At 48.5% G+C, this 11,344-nt stretch overlaps 1 protein-coding gene across 3 annotated transcripts in view; it reads left to right on the top strand.

Annotated features, from left to right (window-relative positions):
- Positions 1 to 11,344, top strand: part of BAHCC1 (BAH domain and coiled-coil containing 1) — a 108,009-nt gene that overhangs the window by 69,443 nt on the left and 27,222 nt on the right. For 2 of the 3 annotated variants that reach the window (XM_020813401.3, XM_020813369.3), the window contains exons 6-14: positions 90 to 195; positions 551 to 759; positions 1,586 to 1,744; positions 1,958 to 2,199; positions 3,915 to 4,227; positions 5,030 to 5,737; positions 9,443 to 9,642; positions 10,252 to 10,388; positions 10,681 to 10,806. In XM_020813401.3, coding sequence (XP_020669060.3) covers positions 90 to 195; positions 551 to 759; positions 1,586 to 1,744; positions 1,958 to 2,199; positions 3,915 to 4,227; positions 5,030 to 5,737; positions 9,443 to 9,642; positions 10,252 to 10,388; positions 10,681 to 10,806 — 2,200 coding nt within the window. The remainder of the gene's footprint in view (positions 1 to 89; positions 196 to 550; positions 760 to 1,585; positions 1,745 to 1,957; positions 2,200 to 3,914; positions 4,228 to 5,029; positions 5,738 to 9,442; positions 9,643 to 10,251; positions 10,389 to 10,680; positions 10,807 to 11,344) is intronic. The other variant, XM_020813391.3, reaches the window with a different exon arrangement.

The raw sequence follows: 11,344 nt of genomic DNA, 5'->3' as shown, positions 1-11,344 counted from the left end.
AAGACCCAGTCTTGAGGAAACTGTTGGAAAGGTTACTAATCGTACTTTTTTAATCTTGTTTTTCCTCTTTTTTAATTTTATTTTGGCAGCTGGTGCTGCACGGCCTGTGCATGTCATTGACCTGGATGCTGAAGAGGAACGGAGCCGGCTATGTGAGGAACGCCTGGGGCTTGCAGGAAGAGACCTCCTGCTTCAGTAAGGGCCTGATCCAGGACAAGGATTGGGGAAGTAGGCATATGAGAATAGGGAGCTGTAAAAATACTTTATTTTTTTAGACCAGCTTGGCGTCCTGAAGGCTCTAAGCAAAGGCAAAGATGGCGGGTTACTTGGGTGCCTGACCACTTTGTGGCCCCACAATGGGCCTGTTCTAAAGGAAGCAAGACACCTTGTTTCTCCCGGGTCCTGCCCCTTCACATCTGTGGGGACTGAGGGCGGCTGCAGGGCCATTTGGTGGCAGCCCACTTGTCTAGCCTGGAGGGTGGAGGAGTCTCCATCTCAGTAGCCCAGCCTTTGTTCATCTTTTGTGTTTTTGCTTGTTTTCACCTGCCAGGGATAACAAAGACCTTGTGGAGTTTGCCCGCATCCACCCCTCAAGCAGCTGCCCTGGAGACCTGACCCCCCACCTGATGATTGCAAGCAGCTCCTCATTGCAGGCCAGCCAGCTGGGAGGAGATCCAACAGCCCATACCCATCCAGCTCATACGCACTGGTTACCCCGGACACGCAGCCCTTCGCTTTGGATGGGTGGACACTCATACGGTCAGTCCAGTTGGCGCGATCGTGTGCTTTGTAGCCTGCAGCTGAATAGAGCCTCCTGCAGCTGCTGACTTTACAGCAGACATGTCCCTGATGTGTTTCACACCAGAGCTACAGCAATTCTACCCTGATGGTGCAACAAATTCAGTTTCTTCCATTTCTTCCTTGCTATTCCATTCACATCTCCTTTCAGCCCTCATTTGTTCTACTGGTCACACTTTGGCACCCCTGCTACTGTCGCTCTCTTCCCACTTTGTAAAGCAGGTCAGGATGATAGATCGAGAGGCCCACCTTAGACCTCTGGCCTTCAAGGCTGTGAGGGCCAAAGGCAAATCTGAAGCCTAGGGTAACTGAGACTCTAGGCTGCTTCATACAGTTTATAAAATTCCTGTTTTATAGATGATGCAGAGGACATATTCTAACCCACTGGTTCTTAACCTTGGGTTACTCAGGAGTTTTGGACTGCAACTCCCAAAAGCCTTCACCACCAACTGTGCTGGCTGGGGTTTCTGGGAGTTGCAGTTCAAAAACATCCGAGTAACAAAGGTTAAGAACCACTGTTCTAACCAAATGTATGTTCCTAAAACAGAAAATGTTATGAATGTGGATGATTAACAGCTGTTGCCGAACTGGGACAGTAATGCCAGGGCTATTGCTGATAACTAAATAGAAGTTAAGCGAAGTAAGAGCTCCATTCAGTGTGGGGGGGGGAAGACCCCACCTCTTGTAGTAATATCTTCTCTCTCTGGGGAATATAGAGTTGCCGTGAGCGTACATAGAGGGGGTGTGACTTTCTGTCTGAAATATGTTTTCTTCTCTGACGCTCTAGGCATCGGGCACCCTGCTCTTCATCAAAACCTGCCGCCTGGCTTCCCAGCCTCTATGCCCAGTGCCATGCAACCAGTCTTCCCCCTGTCACAGGAACCACCTGCCCAGTTAGTCATTCTGCCTTCTGAGCCTCCAGCCCACGGTGCCCCTCACACGCTGGGTAAGTGGCAGCCAGAATGCAGTTAGCTGGAATACCCGGAACTCTCAATGACTGGGATAACTCAGATGCTGCTGCTGGTGGTGGTGGTGGTGGTGGTGGTGGGGAGATTGTCTCTCTAATGTGGAAATGTAGGTGTGGTTCTCCAGCACAAGGAGGCCTCTTTTAGAGGTGTTGGCTTCATTTATCCCTCTGATTAACCTTTCTGTCTCTCAGCAGCTGAGGTGATGGATCAGGCATCTATATGGCCACCCATGTATCCTAGCCGGGGGCCTGGCTCTCACCTGCAGCACACAGGGCAACTCCCCGTGTATTCCCGCTCCCAGTTCTTGCGCCAACAAGAACTCTATGCTCTGCAGCAGCAGCAACAGCAGCAGCAGCAGCAGCAACAACAGCAACAACAGCAACAACAGCGTGCAGCTCAGGCACTGGAAGTGCAGCGGCACACACATAGCCAGGTAGGCATCTGCAGGAATGGAATCGCCAATATGGTCCCTCTTTTTTCCTTTTCTTTTTTCACCTTTAGTGGGTTGTTAGAAAAACAGGCCTCGCTTACTGGGTAAAGATTAACCCCTTGCCATTTGGGGCATGTAGGTAATCACAAGATAGAAGAACCAAATTATAATTAAATCTGCAGCAGGGGTGAGGAGCCCTTTGTAGCCTGGGGGGCTCAACCTGAGAAGGTGCTGTGCCAGAGCTGCATTCCAGCAATAGGTGCAGCTAAGGGGAGTGGGGGTGGGGGTGGGACCAAGCACAAAGTGTCCAGAGACTGAGGAAAGTGGGTGGGCCCAGATGTGAGTTTTACCACTTTCGATGGTTCCCCACAAGCATACAAAGCGCCGTGCGTGTCTGCTCAGGAATGAACCCCAGTGCAACCACTTTCTTGTCTTCAAAGAACCGCTCAGTTCCACGTAGTGTCTGTGAGAAAGCCTAGACCACCCACACAGTCTGTTTTAATGCAGATCAGTCCATGCAGTCCAGACCACAGGGTGATACACATGCAAAGCAATGAGTATTGCAGAAAGGGTACTGCACAGCTCCAGATGTCTCACCCAAATAAGCCAAACCACATGCAGCAGAGAAGGCATGCACACATGTGTTACTCTCTCTCACACACACACACATAACACACAGTCCCAACACATTCTCCAGCCAATCTTGCCTGGTAAGAAGTGCTCTTTTGGCTCTAAATATAGTGCTTGGCCAGATCTTGAGTGAGAAGGAAAGTTATCTCCTGAGTCATCTCAAAGGAAGTTATATTGGCTACAGATCCACAATAGTCAACATCCTGCTTCTTGCTGTGTGGTGGGATAGTAATGGAAACCAGTATCCTACGTGGAAGAAGTAGAACATGCTTGCTGGCTCTCAAGGGCCATAACTGGAGCTTTGTTTTGTCTTGATTTATGTGTGGGCACCGGAGAAAGCAGAGAATATGCCTAGGTAGGATTCAGCTTTCTTTGAAGTTCAGCTTCTCAAAATGAGGTGCCAAGATGTTTTTCAGAAAAGTGTAGATTGATGCCTAATGAAGTCTTGAAAGTCCCCAAAAATGGTGACTGCCTAAAATTCCCAGTTGCCATAGAAGTTGCTTTCTGCAGTCCACAGGAGTCCTTGTCTCTGTGCATAGGCAGCGGAAAAACATACATAAAAATAACAATTGCCCATTTGATATGTTGGCATTATATAGGTTGCCAAACTTATTTTTTTCCCCCTTGGTATTGGATTTCAGTTGCTTTTGTTCAGAATTGTAGTTACTTGTGCTTAAGCAAAAGGATCCCTGTAGTGCATCAGCCTTAGCTGCCATCATCTGTGGAGACAAAGGCTGGGGGCTGCAGTCCAAGAACATCCGGCAAGCCTGTGCCCATCTCGGCTGTAGATGGATGCAACTCGGATAAATAGCCGCGGACTCAGGCTGTGCGTGGGATTGGAGCTGGTGAACTGATCAGGCTTCCTGAAGAAGAAAAGTGGGTATGGAAGGGACAGACAGGCCTGCCTGAGGACTGTTATCTAGCCTTTGAAATCATAGAGTTGGAAGCGCAAGGACCCCTGAGACTGAACTGTAGATATGATTCCCACTAGGCTCCTGTGAGGTTGGTTGTATGTGTTTGGGGGGAGGAGAGACAGAGAGAGATTCAAATACTCATGGGTGATTTTTTCCCCCTCTTCCCTTCTTTAGAGAAAGCCTGAAGAGCCACCACCTGAGCTGGAGGTGCCAGGCCCGGAGAAGCCGCTCAAACCATCTCATAAAGCTGTTGCCTTAAACGCTCCCCCAAAGGGCTTGCCCTCTTCTGCCTGCTCAGCCAAGCTCTCTCCGTGCTGCCACCCGCCCAAATGCCCTGCCCCCTGCACTTTACCTGTCTGCCCTGCTGTGGTGCCATGCTCGCCTGCTGTAAGCCCGGTGCCCTCCCAGAACTCCACAGGTCCTGAGGCTGAAGGCAAACAGCCTGAAGGGCGGCCCGCCCAGGACTACCCCAAATCACTGGAACCAGGTAGAGAGAGAGAGAGACTCAGGGCATGGCTGTGAATGGGGGAGGGGGAGGGGGCAAAAGTGTGGGGGGGGCATATTTGTGGAAGAACTCGACCAGGTGTGGCTTGCTGAGGCAGCGCGCTATTGATTGGAGGGGTTGCTGCCAACTTGTGGTACAGGTGCCTTCTTTACTAGTAAGATTTTATGATCTGTGTCCTGCTACGGGCAAAAGTCTGAGTGTTGATACCGCTATGTCATTTGGTGTCTAGCACTGCATGGTGTCACTCCTAAATACATTCAAAATGCCATTAATCTACAATCCAGCTGGTGATCCTCATGGTGGTGGTGGTTGGTGAGGGGGGGAGAGACTGTTTGAGATGTGGGTTATTAAAGGCTGGAGATCAATTAGGAAGGTTTCAGGGGTCAGTTGCAGGGTTTCCAACATTCAGGGTCAAGACCTGAGCAACTCTTGGTCCGTATTCCTGGCAATCAGTCCTCCCGTTATTTTACCCCAGCGGTCCTTGCAGGCACTCTGCAGAAGGTAATGGCCTGCAAAAACTGTGAAGCAGGTACTTTAGTTTGAATTTGCGAAATTCGTTATAATCACAGAATTTGAAAACATTCATGCGATATCCATATGTTATGTGAGAAGAATTTGGGGTTGGGTTGTGTGATTTATGGACAACCGTTTTATCTGGGCTTCATAGGTCCATTTGGTGTGATTTGAAGAGCCCAAGGTTACCCTGATGGATTGTGTTGGGCTCCCCTTTTCCCCCTTTTCTTACCCTGTTGATCTTTTTCTCTCTCTCTCTCTCTCTCCTTAGACCTTCCTCCTGGTTATTCCTACCCTGTGGCTGGTCTGGGCTATGCGTCGCCATTACCCCTGGACCCAGCTGATCCTGACACTATGCAAACGGTTTCCACGGCAGCTGAGCCTGAACAGTCCCGCACCTTCCCACCGGAGGAGGAGGAGCCACACTGTGAGGCAGAGGCAAGCCCACCCAGGGTGGTTGGAGAGACGGAAGTGCAAGTTCCTCACCCACGCCCTCCCCATCTTATTGTGCACCCTCAGAGGCCGAGCTCTCCAGAGCTAGCCAAGGAAACCACCCCATGTTGCCCCCTGCTGGTCGGGGACAGCCCAGAGGACTTGGATAACTCTGCCCCACCAGACCATCCAGAGGAACCTAGGCCAGATGCAGCGGTCCCTTCTCCAGAGGTGATAGCCATGGAGGCTAGTCCAGCTGCAGCTGTGGAAGATAGCTGCCAGGACAATGAGAGTGATGCTAGCTCACCAGATGCCTCCTCCACGCAGACAGAAGTACAAGGAGCACTGTGTGGCCTGGATGCCCTCATTGCTGCCAGCATCGATCTGGGTGAACTCCCCGCCTTGGAGTCTCCACCTCCATCTCCATCTCCTGCAACTCCCCATCCTTTGCCTACTCCATGCCGCTCAGGGATTCCTGGCATTGCCCTGCTCAGTGAGCTGGCTGAACTGGAACTCCGTCGGCAGCCCTCTGACACGGCCACCCATGGTAAGGAAGCAAGGTGCCCCCTTTTCATTTTGGCCAGCTCTGCCAGCTAGGAGATTGTGGGCGTTTCCCCAAAGTAAACTTTCCAGGCTCTGTGTCCCAATTGAGTCGGAACTAGGGCTGAACTTTACATATCAGCAAAGGAATAAAGAGCTTTTACTTCCCAACACCTGTTTCTGCCTCCCAGCCGGCCCGCAGAGAGTTGATCAGAACTCTTGTGTCTATCATGGAAGATGAGATATGAAAAAATTGTGACCAGTTGGTGATTGATGGGAAGATTATTTGGAGTCTATAAAACCAGATGTCCTGGAATCCTCTCCCAGATCTTGGAGGAAAATGTGTTCTGTTTTTACCTTTGGGAAACAGCAGTAGATGTATTGCTACAGCATACTCTCCTGCTGTCTTCCGTTACCCATCTAATGTTGCATTGAACAGCTGGAGATCAAATGCCAAATGTAGTTAACTCTCATGAATGCTGTACATCCCTGTCCACTCCCTAAGCCTGCATTGCACTGCTTAAACATCCCTGTGCAGGATCTTAGAGTCACTGAATTTGAAGGGACCTCAAAGGTCTTAGCATCAAACTCCCTGCTGTTATACGAAATGCATTGCTACAGCCTTGTGGAACAGGATCTGCACTTGGATAGCTTACCATCAACACAGCACTGTGCTTCTTGTTGGTCTCGCTCTTGTGCATTAGGAATTGTGCAGTCCAGGTTTAAAAAAGTGGGATGGAATCACACATTTTTTTACTGCAGCTGCAGGTATCTGGAAGCTAAGAAGAGTCTGTTGTAACCAAGTTGGAGCACCATATAAGCTGCTGGTTTTCCTCTAGGCTGTTTCTCCATATGTATTGTGTGATGAAAGATGGACTTCATGTCTGGCCTTGAGTGTTGTATATAGTTTGCAGAGTGTGGGAAAGTTCCTTTTTAGAGTACAATTTCCAAACTCCCCAGCCAGTATGGCCAGTGGCTTGGGAGTGTTCTGAATGAGCTATAAGCATTCCCAAATCATGGTAGGTAACAATGGGAGAAAGTGTGTGTATCAGGATTCACATTTATAAGGAGACACCTGTCCATGAGATTGCCTGTTCCTGGCCCTGGGGATGAAATGAGATGCTGACTACATGGGCTGTTTAGCCTGCTGTTTGGAGCATTACAGGGATGGGTTGGTGCACTCTAAAAGATGGCAATTGGACAACATCTTTGCTAGTGTGCACCAGTCTGCCCCCAGAGCATTTCTACCTGATGCTCTATTAAGGGGCTTCTACTTCCATGGTGAACATAGAATTGCTCTGGTTTGGGTCAGTTCCAGCACAAGTGATCGCTAAAACTAATCCAGAGCAAGCCTTTCTCTTTCAATTTGCCAGTATCATGAAGCAGTTTCATGAGCAAGCCACTTCAGGATATTGGTGAATTAATCACTTCCCCTGCTCGACAGGGGAAGTGGAAAATTATTTTTGACTCAGTTATGAAAATTGCTACATCAGTTATGATTTTTTTAAAAAAAATCTTTTTGCCTCATCGCAAAGGGCCAGTCAAGGAACCACCACCATCCTGTAGTCGAATCCATGGCAGTATTTTGGCTGCAGGCAGTTTCTCAACCAGAGAAGGCAAAGAAAAGATTGTTTTAATTTTTTTATAGTTGATGCTATTAAAAAGTTTTTTCCCCACTTCCCTTGTCCTCTGCCAAGCACGGGAAGTGATTAATTTCCCAATATCCTGAAGTGGCTTGCTTCTTAAACCACTTCATAATATTAGTAAGAGCCATTTCCGTGTGAATGGTCAGGCTTGATTAGATCATTCTAATCAAGCCTGATCATTCCCAAGCGGCCCACACTAGCTTGCTCCCTGCTGCTAGTTAGCCATACCATGTGTTTCGCTTAGAAGCACAGACATTCCAAACAGTCAAGTGAAATCAAGAGTCACAGTTTAATGGCTTGCTTGCTTGGTCACTATTTTGGAAGCAACATCAATCCAACTCTTGCTTTAGTCTCTAGGAAGAGAAGTTTTATTTATTCTGAGCCCAGGAGGCAAGAACCAAGGCAGCTACTCTGTGCCACATGTAGAAGGCAAGGGGTGTATTAGAGGGAAGTGGAATCTTACTGCCAGAATTGTGGCAGAATGGAGACTTGTCTTGAGGGCTGTTAATAAAAACATTGTGTAGCCCTGCAAACTGGGGAATGAACCAGTCGTGTTCACCACTCCTGTCACTTAGGGAGAACTACCCAATGTGAATACCGTTCCGTGGGAGGGAGCACCAGGCTCTTTTTTGGATGTCTTCTGTTTCAGAGTTTCTAAAGAACAAATACTTCATCAACTGGAGTGTCCCCAAGCTTGCAGAATCTAGTTTTTAAAAAATGAATAAAATGAAACTAGTGAAAGTCCTCTCTCCCTCCCTCCCTCTTTTTAGTTTCTACACCTTTCTGCTATTGTTTTTTATGTCTTCCATTTCCCGTCTGGGGTCTGCACCAACCCACATGTGCAGATGGTTATCACCCCCTGTGGCTAAGTAAACTCTGTACTTTTCATCTATACACAAACGGTTGCCGCTCACACACCAGAACTGTTTTTTGCACACAGTGGAACGGAAACCACATGCAAGGACTCTCATGCATATGTGTGCAGGTTCACTTCTCAGGCAGACATTCTTCTACACAAGCACAGGGCAACAATCCACTGGGGAGAGTAAAATAGATACATCCGCATACACATATGTATGCAGGCATATATGCGTACACACAGAGCAAGCAGATTTTTTTTCTGTGCCTTGCTGTTCCCTTTTCTCTGTCCACTTAACATCTCCAGGGATTCTTGAAAGCATAGTCTGTTAACTACACTGCTCTTAAAACCATCCCCCTCCAATCATGGCTTCCCCAGAAGTCTCCTTTCCAAGTTTGATGCTATCTCATGAGGCCCCCTTTCCCCACTAAGTTCAGACAATGCTGGCTCCTGGCTGCTGCCCCTCAGCTCAAATTGCCTTTTCAGATCCCCTGCTGTGATATGTGGTATCCCAACACCTCCCCCTCTGCCTAGATGGACGTGTGGTATTTGCTGGAGATAAACATGAAAATGTGCCTTATAGCTTCAGGCAGTGACATGTGGAGTGTGTGGTGGGTTGAAGCAAGACAGGACTGTGCCTTGCCTGTAAACTCTCCAGCTTAGAACAGAGCTACTGTTCTAACAATAAGACTGCCTTGGCTAACCTGTACTGTCATGGTGTACTTTCCAGCCCTGCACGGTTAGCATGGAAGCCAGGTATCTCTGAGAAAAGGGAGGACATGGCATTCTCCCCCCCCCCCCCCAAAAGTAGATCTGTGAGACACAACCAGTGCTACAAACAAGACCCAGACAAACGTGCATGCATCCAATGACCAGAGAATAGTTTCTACTCAAAGTTCACACCGCCATTGGTTGGGAGCTCTGATTATGGCCAACTCTTTTATATGTGCTTGTGAAGCACCCTGTAAGATTGGGAAGAGGTATTAGATGCATAATGTATATTGTAAGTACATGTTACACTTATAAGAATGACTAATAAACAGGCGTATTTGAGCAAGGCATTTCAGCTTCAGCCTTCTTCAGTTGCTCTGGCAAAAGTATTGTAAAATATTATAAGCACATGTTATATGCATTAATATATATACCATGTCTGCTACATGAGAGCTCTCTTTCTACAACACTCATCTCTTTTTTTGCTTTTCTACAGTGCTGGATGAAGACTTGGTTGCATTCAACCTGCAAAGCCTTGCCACGCTTGCTGCAGCCTGGGCCCTTGTGGAAGCTACTGGCCTAGAAAGCAGCCCTCCTGACCTCCTCAACTTGGCAGATGCCGCACCGTGCGTGGATGTGCCACCTCGGACAAGGGTCTCCCGTCGCAAGTACATCTGGACCCCAAAGACCAAACCTGTAAGTCTTGTGCTTCTTGGGCATTTCATAAGGCCACCTCCAGCCTTCCACCATCCTAGGGCTCCTTCTTGATGTAGTCCTGGTGCCAGCCAGACCAAATTGGGAGCTCTGTGTTCTGTCTCTTTCTGGGCCGCGGATGCTCTGCTCTTTTAAACCCACTGCATTTTCAGTCATCTTATCTGATGAAGCTGCCATCTGAGGAAGGCTCTCAGCTGCCAGAGGAAGCAGTTGGGACCTCATGTTTCCCAGAAACTCTTGATAATTAATCGCAGGTTGCGTTTGCTTCTGGGTGATGGGGTCACATATTTCTTCCCCTGAGGCTCAGTGTGGTGAAGCTGTAGAACCAGGCCATGATTTGGTACAGGTTTTTTTTTGGGGGGGGGAGGGCAGTTTGGCACATGAAAGGCAGCTTTCTAGCGTTATCTGTGGAGCCAGCTAGCCTTCTACAGCACTTTCTCTCCAAGAGCACACCTATTTATCAGGTTTTGGTATACTGAGGCAAAGAGAAGCCACGTAAGAGTCAGGAATGAAAGGGAGGGCACAACACAGACTGTACACAAAAGCCATTTGCTTTCTGCCATGATTAAGGAGGCTTCTCACGCTCGATAGGTTTGCCCTCTGAAAGCAGCCATTGAGAACCTGGACACACAGGAAGTGGAGATGCGTATGCGGCTAGCAGAACTCCAACGGCGCTACAAAGAGAAGCAGCGAGAACTGGCCAAGCTACAGAGGCGGCACGACCATGAGTGAGTGTCTCTGCCTTTTCGCCTTCCACAGTGGTTTCTAGGAGGAGGAGGAGGAGGAGGCACCAAGCCCTACTTGGCCAAGAACAGAAGGGCAGGATGTGAAATCATATCACATCTGCCGGCCAGGGAAGCAAGCAGGCAGTTCCCTTGTACCAGGATTGAATTCAAAGCTTCTCAGTGTTTTTAAGGAGACAGCACCCACACCTTCTGGAAACCTACACAAGTCTTAACAAATGGGAGCTGAGACGTTCTCACCCTTTTGCCCTGTGTTTATTATGGTTGTTGCCTGCAGGCGAGATGAGAGCTCCCGGAGTCCAGCTCGACGCGGACCAGGACGGCCTAGAAAACGCAAGCACTCCAGTACACTCAGTTCACTGCGACAGAGCTCAGTCAGCAAGAGTGACAGCAGGAAGGTCAAGTGAGTGATCTGGCATCACTTGTAAAGTGGGTGTTGGAATGACACTGTAGCACTATATGTGCACAACGTTGCATGCCTCTCTGGAAGCATGCAGGAGCATGCGTATGCATTAATGAGTATGCATAGCTATTACTCTGTTGAGTATGCATAGCTGTTACTGTGTAGGCATTATAATGAATGCAAACAATGTAGTATGCATTCCCATATCAGCAAAGCTATATACAATGCCAGCAGTGGTCAAAATGTGAATTGCTACCAAGCACCCATTAAGTTGTGGAGGGCGGAGATGAGATTTTGCTACACCTGCTGGTTTTTCTCCCCCATTCTTTTCCCCCATGCCCCAAGGTTTTATTTCTCCCAGCTGGGCTAATTTTCAAAATTGGAATGTGACAATGGGGAGGGAACTTTGGGGAGAAGGGACTAGTGTAGGATGGTTCCAGTACCCCATATCTGCTCTCCCTTTTCTGCTTAAAATTCCCTCACCATCTACCTGAGAGGCATCTACTCTGCTTATGTTTAGAAGGGTGAGTGTTTTGAG

The sequence above is a fragment of the Pogona vitticeps genome, chromosome 2 (assembly GCF_051106095.1).
Source record: "Pogona vitticeps strain Pit_001003342236 chromosome 2, PviZW2.1, whole genome shotgun sequence".
Lineage (NCBI taxonomy): Eukaryota > Metazoa > Chordata > Lepidosauria > Squamata > Agamidae > Pogona > Pogona vitticeps.
This window is presented reverse-complemented; position numbering and strand designations above follow the sequence as displayed.